Raw genomic sequence first — 20,407 nt, 5'->3', positions numbered from 1 at the left:
AACTGTTTGATAATTTTCGCAAGCGATTTTTTAGGTAAAATTTGCTTACCCAATGATCAGTAGTCATGCAAAATAATTATTCTAATAAATATCTTTCTTTTTTAATAATTGAAAATAAATTCTTTCATTAAATTAACCAAGTCTGTATCATGATATGTAATCATGCAAATGATTTACGTGATTACTGTATTTCTGTAAATAATTTTGTTACTCATATATGTAGAGATATGATGTGATGTTCTCTCTTTGTTTCGAAATATGCAATCCTTGTTTACGTCGTGACCCGGTCACTTTTTGCTTTTCATTTTGTGTACGTCGTCGCCGGCTCGCTCGAAAAAGGTTGCTTAGTGCGAGCACAGCTACGACCGCGTCAAGTTTAGAGCACGAATAAAGCCTGAATAAATTCAATGAACCGAAGTATAATTATATCAACTTTTCCCTTCACTATAATCACGGATTCCAACTCCGAGTTCTAAGAATATAAAAAACAAGTTGAGTAAAATAAATAAATAAATTGCAAGCACTTTACCTCCACTTACCACGCGGTACCAGAACATGAGTATGGCACGCCATTTTACTTTTTAGTAACATAAAAATATTTCATTTAATATAAAAGTTTCAATCTTTATGTTAATACATAACAATAATTTTATGAATTATAATTATATCGCGACATAATAATAATCCCGAATTTTTATTATGTTTCGAAATAATTTTAATTGACAAAATTATTTTTATGTCTTGACATAATTTTAATTCACCAAAATATCTTTATGTTGCGATAGAATTAATTTGTCGAATTATTATTATGTCACTATATAATAAAAATTCAATAAGTTAAAATTATATCGCGACATAATAATTCCGAATTTTTATTATGTCTCGATATAATTTTAATTCATTGAATTATTTTTATGTCGCGAAATAATTTTAATTCATGGAATTATCGTTATGTATTAATAAATTTATTTCATTTATATTTTATAAAACAATTATTAAAACTTTTTATATTAAATGGAATTATTTTTGTTATTAAAAAGTAAAACGGCGTATCATACATAAGCGCAGTAACCGCCGCGCTGCAGCTAACTTCGCGCGCTCCGCGCCTGACTTTTTCTTGTAGCTCCGCGTTGATTGACTAATTACAATAATTAATTGCGGCGAAATTATTCATCGGAACAAAAAATAGTATTAGACATTTATTTATTTTTAGATTCTCATTCTCTATCGAATGGCACTGAGCGTATGCGACACTTTTTTAACATCCTGTATATACAGTGACTGACAAAAAAGGTACCACTTTCTATTTTTTAAGTTTTTGTTTGGAAAAACTATAAAAATATTAGAAAAGTTTTAATGTTTTTCACTCAAATCATTCTTTATTTATTTGAATTTAATATTTATACAATAAAAAGATAAAATTTTATTTGTATTGTATTAAAAATTTTTTTTTTCAAGAATGTTTCGTTTACCGCTAGGAAAAAAGACCATTTAATTTAAAAAAAAGATCAGAAAAATAAAAAATAACTAAAGTTAATATTTGATGTGGCTTCTTTTCGCCTTGATCACTGCTTGAAGTCGTTTTGGCATACTCTCCACAAGATTTTGAAGATATTTTTTATCTAATTTTTCTTAAGTTCTTCTAAGCGCCGCGAAATAATTTTCCTTGTTTGTTACTCCCGTTTTATTAATTTTCTCATCTAAAATCGACCATAGATTTTGTATAGGATAGAGATCAGGTAATTGTGGAGACCAATCAAGAAGTTTTATTTCATTCGGTTTGAAAAATGTTTTTTGCTGTATGTTTCGGATCATTGTCCTGCTGGAAAATGAAACTTTCAATCCAACTTAAAGCAATGATGTTTCCAGATTTTCATAAAGTATTTCAACATACATATCTGCCGTCAATATACCATTGATTTTGATCAAATTTCCTACTCCTAACCAAGCAAAGCTCAAATCATAATGCTGCCTCTCCGTACTTTACAGTCGATTGCCAATGACGCTCTTGATACTCTTCTCCGTTTTTTCTCCATACTCTAAATCTTGTTGTCCAATTAAATAATTCAAACTTACTCTCGTCAGACCATAAAACCTTTTTCCAAAAATTAATTGGCATTCCTGCATATTTTTTTGCAAACTCTAAACGCTTAATTTTATTTCGCTTACTAATAAAGGACCGTTTTTGCAAATCGACTGTGCAAATTTACTTCCCGGAGTCTTTGTCGAATTGTTTTATGTAATACCTTTAGCTGGAGGTTCTCTTAATAGTCCGTACCGTTGAACACGGTTTTTTTTAATTTCTCGTACAATACGAGAATCGTCCCGATCAGTAGTTGCTCGATTTCTTACTTTTCTTTATTTATTATATCGATACATAAGATTACACAGGCCCACAAAAAAAAAGTTGTCTGCGCCATGGACTAGACCATGATATTCCCATGTATTTTTGCCTGCTGAAATCGAATATGACCTCAGTTTTGCCCCTACACGTCAGGATTTTTTTCTACAGCCAAAAACACCTTGGAAAATTCATTAAACCTTGAACCAGCAAACTTTATATTTCTATAACCCCGTTATCCTTGAACAGCAAACCCCATAACCCCATAACCCACAACTCCATAACCCTATAAATCTGGAAATCTAGCAGACTCCCAATAACCACATGACCCGTGGGAGGAGAGAGCCAAGACAGCAGACTCTCAAAAAACCACATGACCCTGGGAGTTATGCGGACAGAAGGAAGGATATACAATAACATACATAATATAATTTTATAAATTTAACGTATAAGACGGGCAACAAGAGCCAAATCGCGGATGACAATGCGTTATCCTAACGAAATTCCCGATTCAGCGATTTTCGGATCTATATTTTTCTCTTGCATTCATTTATTTATTTTCCGTAGGGGGGTTAAAGGGGTATTGAAATTAAATCTCAAAATATGAGATTATTTCATATTTAAAATCTTGGCCGTGTCCAAATAAAAATTTGGTGCCTTGTGCACCGGTATTTAATTCTAACGAAAAATTATTTAGTTTCGTTAGGATAACCCATTGTCATCCGCGATTTGGCTCTTGTTGCCCGTCTTATACGTTAAATTTATATTTATATTACAGAGCCTTGTTAAAACTCTTATATTTGATACACGCTGGCTTAAAAAATGCGTTTGTTTACCAACATTAATATATATAACAGAGAAAAGTATAGAATCGAAAGGATCTGAATAGCTCAGCTGGAAGAGCAGTCGCCCGGCAAGCGAAAGGTCTCGGGTTCGATTCCCGATTCAGCGATTTTCGGATCTATATTTTTCTCTTGCATTCATTTATTTATTTTCCGTAGGGGGGTTAAAGGGGTATTGAAATTAAATCTCAAAATATGAGATTATTTCATATTTAAAATCTTGGCCGTGTCCAAGTAAAAATTTGATGCTTTGTGCACCGGTATTTAATTCTAACGAAAAATTATTTAGTTTCGTTAGGATAACGCATTGTCATCCGCGATTTGGCTCTTGTTGCCCGTCTTATACGTTAAATTTATATTTATATTACAGAGCCTTGTTAAAACTCTTATATTTGATACACGCTGGCTTAAAAAGGTCGATAATGTTGTCGTGTGTCGATTCGAACGATCGAACCTTTCCGTTGATGTACGAGCGATTAATATAAGAGTCTATTGATTATACAAATTTATGACATGCGTCAACATACCGTCCGCCTCGAATGTGATTGACATTCGATATGAATACTATATTTGCGGTCGATGAAATTTAACGTAAATCTACAATATTCAATCGGACAGTTACAATCCAATGCCGCCCGCCATGGCGGAATGATGTTCGCTATCATTGTTGATGTCGACCGGAAGGAAACAAAGTTTTGTAATGGGGCGCTTGAACTCGGATTCAGCCGTTTTAACAGTAACGACTCGAACGAGCCGATCGCTGCCTGGATGGCATTTAACTATACGCCCAAGCTTCCATCGACTTGGAGGGGCAAGTGGATCGCGAAGTAAGACTAATCTACCGGGTGTGGATAGAGTTTGTACAGAACGCCATTTAGGGCGTTGTTGTAAGGTATTCAAATACGTATCTTTCCATGCCTTCCAGACGCGTTCGCTTAATTGCTGCACTAGTTGCCAGCGAGATAAACGATTTTCGGCGAGTTCGAGTAAGCTCGGCTCCGGGATCGAGCTTAAGGATGTGCCGATCAAAAAATGACCCGGAGTCAGAGCGGTATAATCGTCTAAAGCGTCGGACACGGAAGCGATGGGACGAGAATTTAAGAAAAGTTCGATACGGCATAGTAATGTGGTTAACTCTTCGAACGTTAAGGTGTGCGTTCCAATAGCGCGTTTAATGTGATGTTTCACAGAGCGTACGGCAGCTTCCCATAGGCCTCCGAAGTGCGGTGCAGCGGGAGGTATGAAATGCCATGCAGTATTTTCTTGAGCTATGTAATTTTGAAATGCTGGATCACGCGTGGCTGCATGGAAGGAGGCCGTAAGCTCTTGATCGGCACCTTGAAACGTGGTACCGTGATCGGAGTATATTGCATGCGGAATGCCACGACGTGCGGTAAAACGATGATACGCGGCAAGGAACGAAGCGGTAGTATAATCCGATACCACGTCTAGATGCAGTGCTTTCGTGGTCATGCATACAAAAATTGCGAGGTAAGCTTTTTGGGCTTTATGACCACGACTTTTAGTCGTACGCACTAGTAACGGACCCGCGTAATCGACGCCGGTATGATTGAAGTCGGGTTCACGCGGAAATCCGGCAGGTCGCCCATAAGCTGTTCGGGCACGCGTGCATTCTCCCGCGTGCACACAATACATTGGTAGAGGACGGTACGCACAGTGGCGCGAGCGCGAATTAGCCAATACTGTTGTCGCAGGAGCGTGAGTGTGAGTTGCGGACCTGCGTGTAGGGCCGCAACATGAATCTGTTTGATAAGGAGGTGGACCAATGGATGTGATTTTAAAATTAGCGGATGTTTAGCGTCATCTGACAGGCTTGCGTGTTTTAATCGGCCTCGAACGCGTAACAAGCTGTCTCTGTCTACATAAGGAGAAAGCGAAGCTAATGGACTAGTTTTTGAAACGCAACGTAGTTGTTTTAGGCGAGCTATGTCGTCAGCAAATAGATTGAGTTGAATCCGTCGAATCCAAAAATTATGAGCGGCGACCAGCTCATGGGACCGGAGAGCATGCGGGTGCGAGTGAGAGGCATCACATTGTGTTTTCGTCTTGGTACGAGCGTTGCGAACGAAACGAAGGATATACGCGGTGACGCGCAGTAATTTCGGCCACGAGGAAAATCGGGATTCAAGCTCCCAATGGTTTACCGAGCATGTCGCGCAAGCTTTTGAATCGCGTATTTCACTATGAGTTGCCGGGATGTCGGATATGACTGGCCATTGATCGGACGAATGTGATAACCATAGTGGGCCGTGCCACCAAAGTTGGTGCTTAATAAGAGAGGCAGGGTCGGTACCGCGAGATGCGCAATCTGCGGGGTTGTCGTGCGTGGGCACGTGATTCTATTTTCCATTGGGAAGAAGCTGTTGCATTTTTGAGACTCTATTCGCGACAAACGTTTTCCACCGCGAGGGACTTTGACGTATCCAAGCGAGGACGACCATGGAATCGCTCCAACACCAATAATCGATATCGGGAAGGTGAAGAGCAGAACGAGCGAAATCCATGAGTTGTGCTAGTAGGAGCGCAGCGCAAAGCTCCAAACGCGGGACGCTAATGGTTTTGAGCGGCGCGACTTTAGACTTAGCGAGGATCAGAGTATTGGTAATGCAACCGTCGCCCGAAATGACACGGAGGTAAAGCGCTGCCGCATACGCTCGCGTGGAGGCGTCTGCGAATCCGTGTAATTCAATTCTGTTGTTCGGATGATACTGCGTCCAGTGCGGAATAGTTAGCTGCTCAAGGAGAGGCAACGTCAATTGAAATGTTTCCCATTTGCTCAACATCTCGTTGGGAAGCTCGTCATCCCAATCAGACTTCGTCAACCAGAGATGTTGCAGGAAAATCTTCGCGGTTACGATAACGGGAGCTACCCACCCGAGTGGGTCAAAGAGTTGCGCAATGACTGATAATATTCCTCGCTTAGTTTTCGTGACTGTTATTGAATTCAAAACTTGAAAGGTGAAGATATCGTGTTCCGGTTTCCAGGTAACTCCGAGAATTTTAATGGAATCGTGGTCGTGCAAATCTTTGTTGGTTGCGAGTCCATGGTCGGAAGGATCGAGATCTTCAAAGAGCGTAGGGCAATTGCTCGCCCACTTACGCAAACGAAAACAGCCCCGAGATAGCAACGAAATTAACTGATCTCGTGTTTGTTTGGCAGTTTCAAGGTCGTCAGCGCCGAAAGTACAGTCGTCGACATACGTTTGCTGTAATAGAACCGGTACCGCGAGCGGAAACTGTGAGCCTTCGTCCTCAGCTAATTGCCGTAAGACTCGCAAGGCCAAGAATGGGGCAGCGGCGGTGCCGTAAGTGACGGTAAGAAGTCGGTATTCGTCGACCTGAGCCGTCGGAGACGATCGCCATAAGAGGCATTGATACTTCGTATCGAGGGGGTGTACTAAAATCTGCCTATACATTTTGGCGATGTCCGCTGATAGTGCAAATCGAGGTTGTCGCCATTGAAGGACGACCGCTACTAGATCGGTTTGCAATTTTGCTCCTACATGAAGAGCGCTATTTAATGATTTGCTGGTGGCGGTGTTGCACGACGCGTTGAACACAACACGAAGTCGGGTTGTATTGCTATGTTCACGGATCACGGCACGGTGTGGAATGTAGTACGCGGGAGCTTGGGCGGGAAATTCGGTAGGTTTTATCTTAGTCATATGACCTAGGTTTGCGTACTCGGTAAGGAATGCGGTGTATTCCGTTGCTAACGATGGGTCGGTTCGAAAACGACGTTCGAGCCGTTCGAGACTCTTCAACGCGGCGACTCGAGAGTCTCCAAGGTCGCGAGGCGGGCCATTTCTAAAGGGAAGACGCACGACGTAGCGTCCTTCCATGGTGCGGTAGTGAATCGTCATAAAATGCTCCTCACATTGGGTGTCTTCCAGACTCGGATGAACGCGGGCTGGGATATCTTCGAGTTCCCAGAACTGTTTTAAGATATGCTCAAAATTAGGTGAAATGTTAGTATGATATGCGGGTACGGAACTGCGGGGGCAGGTTTCGACGGTAGGACCCGAGAGAATCCAGCCGAACGCGGTATTCTGCGCGAACGGTTCGTGTGGTGTTCCCTTGTGTGAACCGTCGCGATGAATATTTCCATACATATCGGCTCCAAATATTATATCGATTGGCGTAGGACTCAGGAAATCAGGATCGGCTAATTCGAGGGCGTCGAGGTGCGTCCACTGAGTGTGACACGCAACGGGAGGTGGCACGTATTCCGCGAGCGAACACAATATTAAAGCCGTCGTCGAATACGCGGGATTGTTGCTTTTTGCGGGACTAATTTTGATATTTGCTGCGTAGCGCGCGGAAGTTTTTGTTTGACCAACGCCAGTAACGCTTAAATTTTGCTTTACTCGAGGAAGACGGAGTAATTGCGCAAGATTCTCCGTAATGAGTGTCACAGCCGATCCTGGATCGATAAGCGCGCGAGCGGGAACGAAGCGACCGTGCGCGGAATGTACGCGGACGCGCGCTGTAGCGAGCAGAACGGCGGGAATAGCTGGCATTGAACGTGTTAGGGTAAGAGCGACAACGTTTTTTTCTTGGTCTTTTTTCGTCTCTTCTTTTGAATGTGACGATTCAGCGTACGGTAACTTTGCGTGGTTTCCAAGGTGAAGGAGAGTGTGATGTTTTTGCTTACATTCTCGACAACGATGCTCGTTGGTGCAATTCTTTAACGAATGATTTGCCGCGAAACAATTATAACAACGGCGGTTCGATTTAATAAATTCGAAACGGCGCTCCGGCGTATAAGCGGCAAATTGTGTACATTAAAATAAACGATGATGGCCCTTACAGACCGGGCATTCGAACTTCACGGCCGTTGTATGTGATGCTACGGATTTGACCGATTTAATTTTTGACGAGGTAGTCTCGGCTGACTCGATGTTTTTCGTCGGGGCGATAACTTCGAACGCGCGAATGCGAGACTCTAAAAATTTGTCGAGTTGAGAATAGGACGGTAAATTTTGCGATTCGCTCATTTTTAATTCCCACGCTTTTCTCGAAGCTTTGTCGAGTTTTTGCGAAACGAGGAACACGAGAACATCGTCCCACGTATCGACGGGACGTTTTAGATTTTTCAGCGCTTGTACGGTGGTATTGGTGGTGTCACGCAGAGTCTGCAACTCTTTCGCTGTTTCATGCGTTGCCGACGGTAACGAGAATAAAATTTAAAGATGGGAGTTGACGATTCGACGTTGATTTTCAAAGCGCGACGATAAGATTTGCCACGCGACTTCGAAATTCGCATCGGTGACTGCTAAGTGACTCAGCGAAGTGCTGGCCGTTCCGGTAACGATTGAACATAAGTAATGCAGGCGTTCTACATTTGTTAAAATCGGATCGTCAATTACCATTGCTTTAAATCTATCGCGGAACGTTTCCCACCGCTCGAAAGAGCCGTCAAATTTCGGTAATTCGATTCGCGGTAACGCGAGACCGGGCGCGGACCATGATGATAATCGGTACTTGCGTTCGAAGCGTCCATGATGTTGATGTGCGGGGCGGCAATGGGAGGTATGGCAAATTCGGCCAGGTAGTCAAGGGCAGCATCCATCTGGACCTCGGCTTGTTGATACAGCTCCTCGGTGAAGTATCGATGCGTGGTCTTCGTAGCGGCCTCGGCGAGGACTAACAGCTTGGCGTTGTTGACGCGAATCTCCCGGAACTGTTCCTTGACGCGTTCCATCCGGTTTGCAGCCACGGTGGACGTCATCTTGGCGTGGCCGAGTTTTTTGAAATTAGATACGGCATTTGCAACCGATCTAACAAGGTCGAGCTGTTGCTCCAAAAGCTCTGCGGTGGTAGCCATTATTGGAATGGCAGCTGCTGCGTTAAACAACGTAGGTCGTGATCAAAGTCAGCCAAAATGTAGTTGGATGATGTACTTCACGACTTGTCGTCTTCTCTCGTTAGCGCTCCGGCTCGAAGGACCAAAAAAAATGTTGCCGATGTCAGAAGGCGCGACGGCGTCGTTCTAAGTCAACTTATTGTTGATCGACTGGTGGCTTGTACAGCCTCGTGAAGGCTCGCTCCGAGAGGAAAGTGAGTGAAGCAACGAATATATGTTTGCTTGTATTTGCAGCTGATCGATTTAGCACGGTTCGCAGAGATCTCACTCTTGGTTTTCGGGAGCGTTCCGAGTTTTCGTCACGGAATCCCCTCTTTCTCGGGATCGGATCTTTGTTTCGGCGAATCGGAGCGACGAAAGAATAAGAGTAAATAAATGTACACGTGACAGCGTGACTCCTATCACATGGGATGGTGAACAAGGTCGATAATGTTGTCGTGTGTCGATTCGAACGATCGAACCTTTCCGTTGATGTACGAGCGATTAATATAAGAGTCTATTGATTATACAAATTTATGACATGCGTCAACACCTATAGTTCACCTGCTTTTTTTAAATTATTCCAAATTTTCTAAAATTACATAGCAAGATCAAGGATTATTATAGTTATTTTATTAAAATTTCCATTTATAGCAATAAATATAATATATTAAAAGCAATAAATATATTATATATTTAAAACTTATGTTTTTATATCATGAATATTCCACCGCCGACATATATTGCCTAAAATATTATTTTTAAAATCGCCAATGTTTTATTAGAAAAAAATTTCCCTATAAGCGCATGATATTATTTAATATTCTAGGCGTATTTTTAAAATATTAAATATTCTAAGAATATATATTAAATATTCTAAAACTACTAGAATATTGCTTAAATATTAAATAATATTATGCGCTTACATGGTTTATGCACAATACAATTCAAATTATAATAAATATTTTTAAAGTAATAATAATAAATTGTTGAGAAATACGGTAATATATATATATTTTTTTTTTATTTTTCGGAGCAAACCGTTGAGAATGTTGAATATCTTTTTCAAGGATGATTGTATCGCGATGGAATTTGAAAAACAGCGTGATAGCCTCGTGATCACTCGCGCCTAATTGGCCGAAGTATCTCGTCTTACTTTAAGGGATCCAATCACGATAACGCGCCCTACGCGCGCTCCAAAACTCGCGCTGTACTCACAGCAGTCTCAATCGAGAGAGCAAAAAGAGAAACACTCTTGTACATAGCGTTCTTGTGCTAATCGAAAGAAAAAAAAATAAAGTTACGATTCGACACCAAGTGCAAAGTTTCATTCAGAAACACGAACCCGGCGATAACATTAACATACAAAATTGGTCCTTCGAGCCGGATCTGTGAAATTAATCGGATGAAACTGCGACCTTGTTCTCAATCACGCGTGAATCAACCCGAGAGTTTCGGACAACTTCCCAGTGTTCCGGAAGCCTTTGTGATCGGACGTTTAACGCGTTCTCGTTCGTTGCGGAGCTCTGTGTGCGAGAGTGAGACCGCGCTACACCGACCAGCTGTCGCGCGCTCAGAGACAGTCTCTCTCTCTCTCTCTCGCTCTCTCACGACGACGCGTGGAGCGAGAGAGACAGCGCAACGACGCGCGTTCCGACGCACTCCTCTCTCTCTATCTCTCTCTTGCTGCGGCTCTCTCGATCACGCTCCTACCAGTGCTCCGGACGAAGCCGCGGCGCTCCAGCCACGTGACGGTCACGCGCCCTCACGTACCCGGTGTCCGTCGAATTCTGCATTTGAAGAAAAAAAAAGGGCAGAATTTCGACGTTGAAACATTTTTGCAGTACAAGCGCCGCTATCACGCGCTTTGCAATTTTGCCCTTCGGACGGCAGTTAAATGCCGTTCGAGAATAGCAACTGCACGTGTACTCCGCTACCCGTGCCCAGTGACTCTCATCTCCGGTGCCACGATCACGTGCCAGTGATGGAATTCTCTAACACCGCGGGTGGACAGTGAACATTGTTGCAAGTAACCGCGCGCGCGCCGCAATCACGCGCTTAGCAAGTCGTTATACACACCGTGACTCTCATCGTTTAAAGGTGACTCTCATTAATTGTGAGCCGCTATCACGCGCTACGAGCCAGTGAATCAAAACAATTCCTGGGCATTAATTCAAGAAACTTTCTGCATGCCTGCAGTACCAGGCGCAGGACGTCGTGCGCGCAACTATAAAGCGCCCGCCTCTTGCTTCTCTCCTTGACTCTTGTCAACTTTCGTCGAATCTCGACATTCTTAAACTACAATAAAGGGTGCGTGATTTAAAAGTTGTGACCTTCGCTAAAACGCGTGTTGCTATCCCACCACCGCACCATTATGTGTCCTTTGCTCTAGTGACAAGGATAGCCACTAACGGCCGTCGTGACGACGCCAAATCGCGCTAAAAATTAACTCTTTCTCTATCTCGCTCGCGCTTTGAGACGAGGAATTTTTCCTCGCCGAGCAGCCGCGCGCGCCTTCTGCTCCCGTGAGTGATAAAATAATAGCTCACCTATTCGGCCATCGAGACTATGATGTCGACCACCGTGAACGATCTGCTCATCGAGCGAGTGAAAACATTAGCTCGCTCAAAAGAGTCCTCGTCAATTTCAAAAAGCTAGCCAAGCCGAACGTGACCCTCGCCAAAACGCGAGGTCGTCTTGCCGCTGCGGAGGAAATCTGGGGCGCTTGCCGCTCCCTCCACGTCAAGCTTCTTCAGATGGCAACGCCGGAGCAGAAGAAGGCCTTATCGTACTTCGAGAAGGACGAGTTTCTCGCAGCTGAGGATGTCTACAACGATGTGGCCGATCTCCTTCATGAAACGATAAGTCGATTTACACCAACTCAAATCGCGCTTAACGATCGTAGTCTCGATTCCTCCGTTCGCGAACCTAACAATCATTGTTTTCAATTGCCACGCATCACGCTCCCGAAGTTTGCCGGTAAATTGACTGATTGGGAAAACTTTCGCAATATTTTCGAGTCTCTCGTAGCAAACAACGACGCTCTTTTCAAATTCCCAGAAATTTCATTATTTAAAAACGAGCGTAACGGGAGATGCTTCACTGTTAATCAAATATTTAAAGATTTCGGATGCAAATTATGAGTCGGCCTGGCAATTGCTAACAACGAGTACGATGATAAACAAGCGTTAATTTACTCGCATCTGCATAGCATTTTTTAATTTTTCGTAATGAGATCCGAAATGTAAGCGATCTTTGCAAGTTACGCGACACAGTGTCTGAATCTTAGCCGCGTTAAATAATCTCGGTCGTCCGGTAGAGCAATGGGACGACGTGTCTTATATATATAATCACGCAAATTTTAGCGCGAAAACGCGTACAGAGTGGAATCTGAAGCGAACGAAACGCGACGAGCTCCCTACTTATTCAGGAACTCCGTGAATTCTTAACGCTTCGCAATTCGCGGACTATCTGACTTTTCGGGATGCGAGCACAGACGCCGGCTCCGCGAAGCACCGATAAGCCGCGTTCGTCAGTCAATAGCGTGACCGTCGCCAAATGTATTTGCTGCTCCGGCGAGCATCCATTGTCGAGATGCGAAACGTTTATTAAAAAATCTGCTTCAACAGCGTTGTGCTTTTGCCCGTCAACATAAGATTTGTTTTAAATGCTTAAAGCCCGGGCACTTTCCGACGAAATGCCCGAGTAATTCGATGCAGACAGTGTAGTCGCAATGCATCATTACACTGTGCATTCCGCGTATTAGGGCGCCTCTGTCAGTACAGAGGCTTCCGCGGCGACTACCTCTGAGGTCCGCCTCGAGCGTCTCTAACGACTCGCTAGTTCCCGCCGAAGGTACCGCCAGTTGCGATCGTCCCAGACAGTACCACCCTCGCTCAATCGACCTCCAACGTTTCTTTTGGCCACGGCGTGGGTCGACCTCCACACAGAAGAGGGTCGATGTTGAAAGTACGTGCGCTGCTGGATCAAGGATCCACTTTCATTTGTATCTCGGAGTCGCTTTCATCACAAAGCTTTGCGCACTAAACGGCAACGAGCCAATTTGCAAATTAAATGTTTCGGCGAAAAATTCACCGGTACTGCTAAGTCACGATTAACGCTTCGATGACACCCCGCGTTTCGAAAGCTGATCCAAGCTTTCCTCTGGAAGCTTACGTATATCAACGCATTACTTCGTATGCCGCGTCGCAAGTTCAGCCGTTCGAAACGTGGCCACATTTACAGGGTCTCTCCTTTTGCGGATCCTGATCCTTCGAGTCGTCACCAAATTCACTTATTGATCGTGCTGACCTTTACGGCTCGACTTTTGCTGCGCGATATCCGTCAAGGTCCTATCGGTACTACTCCGACCGCTCAATTGAACCGCTCTTGGTTGGGTACTCTCTGGCCCTACGACTAGTAGGGTCACCGCTTCTGCTGAAGCCTCCGTATGAACTGCGTGTCTAATCCGGACACATCCAATTGCTTCTCCAGAAATTCTGGGAAGAGGAGGAAATTCCTCACCCTTTAGCCCCCTCACTGAGATGGAGAAGAGGTGCGAAGCTCACTTCGTTGCGAATCATTACCGGAATTCGCAGGGACGTTATACCGTCCGATTGCCATTTAAGCATGATCTCCCGATAGAAATCGGTGATTCTTTATCAATTACAACTTTGCTGTACTATAAAATGGAGAGCATGTTAACGACGGTCAACCTGAGCTTCAAGCTCAGTATAATGGTTTTTAAAAGAATATCGCGCTCCTCCCCGGTGCATATGACAAGGTGAAGACTCTGAGCATTCCGAGTTCCAAACCCGTATACTATCGCATCACCCTGTCTTGCGTTATTCGAGCTGTACCACTAACTACGCGTTGTTTTCAACGCCTCTTGCAACACGATCAACAACTCCTCTCTCACATCATCTGTTGATCGGTCCAGGTTTACAACAAGACCTCCCCGCGATACTTTGCGCTGGCGGCATTGGCGCCTAGTCTACACTGCGGATATGCTCAGATGTTCCGCCAGATCCTCGGCATCCGTCTGACACGGATTTTCAGAGGATTCTTTGGCGTTCGTCGGCTGACTCGCCGATCGAACGCTACCGACTTCTCACCGGTGACGTACGGGCTGGCCCCAGCCCCCGTACCTTGCGTATGAGAGTCCTGAGGCAGCTCTCCATTGATGAAGGAGCTCTCTATCACCCGCTGCCGTTTCGATTCTGCGCGAGTTCTTTATATGGGGACGACGCGCTTTTCGGCGCGGCGACGAGGCCTCGTTAATTGAGGCTCGTATACACTTTTTGGAAATACTAAAAGGGTGGGTTTCACTCCGTAAATGGGCATCCACCTCCCTCTCCCCTTCTTCAGGTGCTCTCGGCTCATCAGCCGGAAGTGAAAATCACTTGTTAGTTAAAAAAAAAAAAAAAGGATATCCAAGGTCAGGTCTTTCGTGGCCTCGCAGGGCGACCCCGGTTTTTCAAAATTTGTGGTCACACCCCGAAAACTTCCAATCCAACGAAACGCTCAATTCTCTCTTCCCGGCTAAGTTGTAAGAACCCGGCCCCGGTTGGGCGGCTCCGTTCGTGTACCTCTAAAAAACCCGTTTTCAAGGTTTGGCTTCTCAAGTACGAAATGGGGGGTAACGCCTCTCCCTACGAGTTACGCGAAATGGGAGAGTTACTCCAGGGACTTGCAATCGTTAAAACTTGTTCGGATACCTCGTTTTGGACCGGTAAACATTCGAGAATCTCGCGTTAGAAATACACGGGTTCGCGGGCGCAAACAAATCAGCTTATGCCCGGGGCGTAATATTTTTTTCGCGTTATTCACGCGCCGACCGATTTCAAATCAGCTTGTTGGGGCCCCTAAAACTAAAGTCGCGCCGATCAAGACCGTGAAACATCCCGCGGGTTAGAATTGGGAAAGCCGTCGGGGGTTTCCATCGCCTAACAAATGGACCTTGACCCCCCCCTGGCTTTGCCCCCGATTCCCGTCCTACGGAGGGACGGATTCTAAAAAAATCGCCCCCTTGCGTGGCTTCGTCCAACATCCATCAAAATGAAATACTTATGTTGCCAACCGCGTGTCGGAAGTGCAAACGACTCGCTTCCGCTCGCTAAATCACTTCCCTTCAGCACAATCCGCAGATTGCGCCTCGCGGGGTTTGGGGTCCCTTCCAAACTAGTTGTCCACCCGTTTTTTTGGTGACTGGCCCTCGATGGCTTCATCAGCCCCGATTTCCCGGGCCCCACCCCTTGACTTTCAAAACTCTGTTCGTTCTACAACCGAATTGCCAAGTGTCCGACGGAGAGGAAAAAAATTTGACGCTCCACTACAAGAGCCCGCTGAGTGGACTTCCACGCAATTTTCCCCTCCCGTTTGACGAAGCTCATCCGAGTAACCGCCTACTTTTTACAGATTCGACTACGAACAAGAGGAAAAGGTGATTCTCGCCAGATCTTCCCGCCTTTGTGACGCCGACACTCGGGAAAGCGGAGATATTCGGGTTTACTTTTAAAAAGGGAAATTCTTCGAGCGGAATTGCGATCATTAAAAAAAAAAGAACTCTGCCCACCGCAAGCCCTCTGCGTGACGAATCCTTTCCGGGGAAAACAGACTGTTTAATCCGCCTTGGCGGGGGGGTGAAAACCAGCGCTCGGTTATGACGAGCACCCCGATTATCCTCCGAAACACCCCCTAACCAATCTCCTGATTGCGTAAGCTCACACACCGCCCACTCTCCACGGAGGGTGCAACTGGTCTTGCGCACACTGCTTTCCGATTGGCTTTTAAGCGGCCGCAACTCCGAAAAGGGCGCATTTTTGGGGAATGTGTCATTTGCGCGCGACACCCGCTCGATTGTCTACTTCAGTACATGGGAACTCCCCGCGGCTCGAGTCACCCCTTTCCGCTCCGTTTATTTTACGACTGCGGAGTGGAAACGGGGGCCCTCTCCCCGAATTTTCCTTTCGTGGGCCCGGGACAACGTGCTGGGAAAGGGTGTAATAATTGCTCTGTTCGTTTGCCTCGCCACTAAAGCGATCCACCTCGAGATGGTGGAAGATTACTCCACGCCATTTTTCTGCCGCCTTTCAATCGATTTGCCAGTCGGCGAGGATCACCTCGCCCATCTCTATAGCGACAAGGGCACCAATTTTCGGGGTGCCGACTCCAAACTTAGAGCCCACTTTGCCCCCGTTATGGGAGATCCTGATTAAAAAGGGCGCGATCGCCAATGGACGGAGTGGCCTGGCCTTCTTTTCCCTCCCCCCTCTCCCATTCGCGTCTTTGGGAGCCGGGGTCAAGAGCTTCAAGACGCATTTGAAGCGAGCCCTTGGGTCTCATACTCTACCGCGGGCTGACTCGCTACGCTTTTGTGCAAGATCGAAGCTTGCCTAACTCGCGACCCATCGCGCGCTCAGCGGGGGAACCCATGACGTTCGCGCTCACTCCGGTCCCCTGTCTTGTATAGGGACGGCCCCTTGTACCGTTCCGGAGGAATCGAACACTTGCATCGACGCGAGTAAGACGCTCACGATGGGCAGAACGTTTCACCCCATGCTAGAGACAGTTTTTCTTTTCTTGTCGCAAATTACTTGCCTCGATTTTAACAAGCCATAAATGGCGCAAGCAAAGCCAGACCCGCGACGGGCGACTTTTGAATATAAAAAACCCGCGCTCCCTCCAAGTGGACCCAGCGCGGGGGCCAGACTCATCCGGGTCTGACGGACCGTGCGGGGTTTCACCGTTCGTACCGCCCCAGTCCCACTTGAAGCGACCAAACCCAAATCTGTCGACTTCCTGAGATCATTTTTAATAGTCCAAAACTAGTAATGAAAATTTAAAGTAATTTCGAACGAATACCTTGCGCGATCGTCCTGTTTGTATTTTTTTCATGTACCCATTCTCCCAAGCTTGCTCCATTCTGATTAAATTTATTTTTTGCATTCGTCCCGAAACAAAGCGGGCGTAGTTGAGAAATTTCGGTAATATTATATATTTTTTTTTATTTTTTAGCAAAAACCCTTGAGATGTTTGAATTCTTTTTCAAAGATGATTGTACGCGTGGAATTTGAAAAATGCGTGATGCCTCGTGATTTACTCGCGCCTAATGCCGAATATCCCCGCCTACTTTAAAAAATCCAATCACGAACCGCCCTACGCGCGCTCCAAAAACCCCGCTGTACTCACAGCATCTCAAACGAGACGGGAAAAAAAAAACACTCTTGTACGTACGTTTTTGTTTCTAACGAAAGAAAAAAAAATTACAATTCTACCATCAAAGTTTCATTCAGAAAACACGAACCCGGCGATAACATTACATAAAATTTATTCATTTGTATAATAAAAAAAATAAAAAAAAAGAAAAGAAATTTAGAAAAAGTGGACCGAACTGCACCTTTATACTTAGTTTGTTGGCAAAAACCCCGTGTGGTCGAAAAACAAAGGGAAATTCCTAAACTTCACACCGCGATTTCTCATCAACGCTTGAGAGACGCATTGTCTTCAAATAATATGTATTACTTTTATATGAATACTATATTCTACAATAGTTCAATAAAATCGGTGACCCGAAGGGTTGAAACTTTTATATATTATAATTCAAGGGTAGGTGCTAATTAACGCTAAGATAGGTTGGATACGTTGATAAGACTTTTATAATCTCAAAACAATCAAATTCATAAAATCAAAGGAAGATTTAAAAAATAAAGGCATTTTGACCCAGAAGCAGAATTTAAAATCAACCATTGTAAACTATTTTGAGATTCTATAAAATAAATACTTTAAATACTTTAAGCGCTACAACTTTTGTTTGAAATTTTTTTTTAAATGTATTTTATAAATGCAGTTTATAAAATATTCAATAATTTCCAAACTTTAAGCACATCCTGTAAGTGTAAAGTAAATTATGTAAATCAAAACATTAAATTCTCCACATTACTACTTATTTTTCCATATATAAGTGTATAATTGATTTTATTTTGAATAGACATCATGGCTATAAAGTTTAAAATCTTTATATGACTTCCAATAATCGATAATAAATTTTGATTTTCACAACTTTCCCCGGACCTGGTGAACAAATAATTGTTTTTTTTTTGCTTCTAAAAAATTCCAAAAAGTTTTCAGTTGTTGATTTATGTAGGTTCTGCTTTTAGGTCAAAAATAGTTTATTTTGACATCTCTCCTTAAAAATATAATAAAAGAATGGCAATTTCTTGTAGAAAGACCGCGCGCTCGAAAAAACGTCGACCAAGAAGGACGATTGGCTTGCTAACACCGAGAACATCGTCGTAAAAAGCAAAATTTTTTTTTACTAGTATCTACGTCTTAAGCGTCGTCTCAAGTGAGGGCGACGTTATGTCGCCGAATTTCTTTCACAAGAGAAAAACCGGTTACAAAGGAAATATTTTGAAGATTTCTGAGGATAGCTGATGAAGCTTTGGATGGAGGTTGTGACCCTGGGAAACTGCACATTTTCAATAAGACGGCGCTCTCGCTCACATCAGTCATTTAATTCAAAATTAGCTCTCTAACGTGGATATGTTTTGGTCGAAGGAGGATTTCTAGCCTTGTAATAATCCCGATCTTAACCCTCTCGACTACTACGTGTGGAGTGTAATCGAAAGACACACCTAGTCTAGACATCTCAAAGTTGTTTCCCTTCGGGCACTCATCGAAGTAGCGTATACGATTATAGATCACGAAGACATGTCGCACTTAGAACAAAAATTTGGGAAAATTGATAGAAGCGTAAGACGACTATATTAAATAAGAAATTTTATAAATGGGATATAAAAACTTTTTTTGTATTTTTCATATTAAATAAAATAAACTTTTCCACGTAACGAACTTTTCTATAAAACATTTTTTTTATATTCTAATAGGATTATATACCAATACATCTGTCATTGACATCATGTTACTTACCTGCTATTTCCGTCCAATAATAATGAAATATTTTCGACACGTTCATTGTGTACTTCTACTCAATTCTGTGAGCAATTGATATGATTATGTTCAGTTTGTACCTCGAGAAAGAAAAGGATTTAATATAAAAAAAACTTATTGTTAGCTACAACTAATATCTAAAAAGTCAAACATTCAACACTATTCTGTCTGATTAGCTTATTATTCTGTCTTTTATAACTAGTGAAAGATAGAACTTTGTACTTGACGATCCATGTAATTTATATGCAAATATATGTATCTTAAGACTTTATGAAAAAAAATTAAAAGTAAAATATCTTTCGGGATCAAATAAAAATGTAATAAAAAATATAAAGGCAATGAGAGCCAGCACGGTTAATGGGGCACACAAATTTATTAAATTAATAATAATATAAATATGATAATTTAAAATCAATTGATACAAAGTTTCGCTCGTATATTGTAAATACAACTAGTGATAAATAAAAAGGCCAACTTATCGAGCAATTATTAGAGTTGTTCTGTCAAATAAAATTTATTCCATGTATAAACTAAACATAAAACATTATGTAAAAGCTACAAACATTCTATACTCAAACTTAAATAAAAATTACAATCATTATAAAATAAACGTTTCAACCGCACGCGGTCTTCCTCAGTATTATATTACAGTAATTATTAAAAAATACAAAATCATACAAAAATTCCACATAATATCGAAAATTAATGTTAGTTTTTCAATAAGAGTCGAGAATTTATAAGCAATTAAAGCGTGTTTCAATCCGTCATGTCCAACAAATGTTCGCTTCGATATGATCTTTAATTTTAATCAAATCTCGAAAAGTTTCATCGTTAATATGCGAGAAATTAATACGTTCCGTAGGCGCTGCGATTAATAAAAAATTGACGATTAACGTATGTCAAAAATTAAAATATATATCCTTAACAATTAGCAATATGCTTACTTGACATCGTCCTTTTTGACAATTTTAACCACGTTTTTTTGAAAAAGTTATTGAAGATGACACAAGATAAGACCAACAATATAAAAAGACACCTCATTTCAAACTCTGCCTAGTTTATACATGGAATAAATTTTATTTGACAGAACAACTCTAATAATTGCTCGATAAGTTGGCTTTTTTATCTATCACTAGTTGTATTTATAATATTTTAAATTGGCCAATAGAGCTCAAGCGCGAAAAATTAATTCTTCGGAACTATATCTCTTGGTTTGAGATTACTAAGTTCCATATATAAATTAATCTCGAACTTACATATGGAGAAATAAGCGAGAAAAATATAGGTCCAAAAAGTCGCTGAAGAGGGAAACGAACCCTTCACTTTTCATCTTTCACTTTTGTTGCGTTGAAAAGATGCGGGTTCGTTTCCCGCTTCAGCGACTTTTCGGATCTATATTTTTCTCGC

At 42.8% G+C, this 20,407-nt stretch overlaps 2 protein-coding genes and 1 long non-coding RNA gene across 3 annotated transcripts; all 3 read right to left on the bottom strand.

Moving 5' to 3' along the window:
• Positions 1 to 3,801: 3,801 nt before the first annotated feature.
• Positions 3,802 to 4,656, bottom strand: LOC146723360 (uncharacterized). Its single transcript, XM_085482437.1, has one exon. It carries the CDS (start codon positions 4,654 to 4,656, stop codon positions 3,802 to 3,804), a length of 855 nt encoding a protein of 284 aa, XP_085338563.1.
• Positions 4,657 to 5,543: 887 nt separating this feature from the next.
• Positions 5,544 to 7,724, bottom strand: LOC114943271 (uncharacterized). Its single transcript, XM_029318862.2, has one exon. It carries the CDS (start codon positions 7,722 to 7,724, stop codon positions 5,544 to 5,546), a length of 2,181 nt encoding a protein of 726 aa, XP_029174695.1.
• A 10,819-nt stretch (positions 7,725 to 18,543) lies between these two features.
• LOC114946343 (uncharacterized) lies at positions 18,544 to 19,172 on the bottom strand. The gene is made up of 2 exons (XR_014924621.1): positions 18,980 to 19,172; positions 18,544 to 18,768 (listed from the first exon to the last, which is right to left on the bottom strand). It is a non-coding gene; the product is annotated as an uncharacterized LOC114946343 (long non-coding RNA).
• Positions 19,173 to 20,407: the final 1,235 nt, after the last annotated feature.

The sequence above is a fragment of the Nylanderia fulva genome, unplaced genomic scaffold (genome assembly GCF_048542155.1).
Source record: "Nylanderia fulva isolate GAGA-0341 unplaced genomic scaffold, ASM4854215v1 Scaffold202, whole genome shotgun sequence".
Lineage (NCBI taxonomy): Eukaryota > Metazoa > Arthropoda > Insecta > Hymenoptera > Formicidae > Nylanderia > Nylanderia fulva.
Note: the sequence above shows the minus strand (reverse complement) of the source record. Positions and strands in the feature narration are given on the sequence as shown.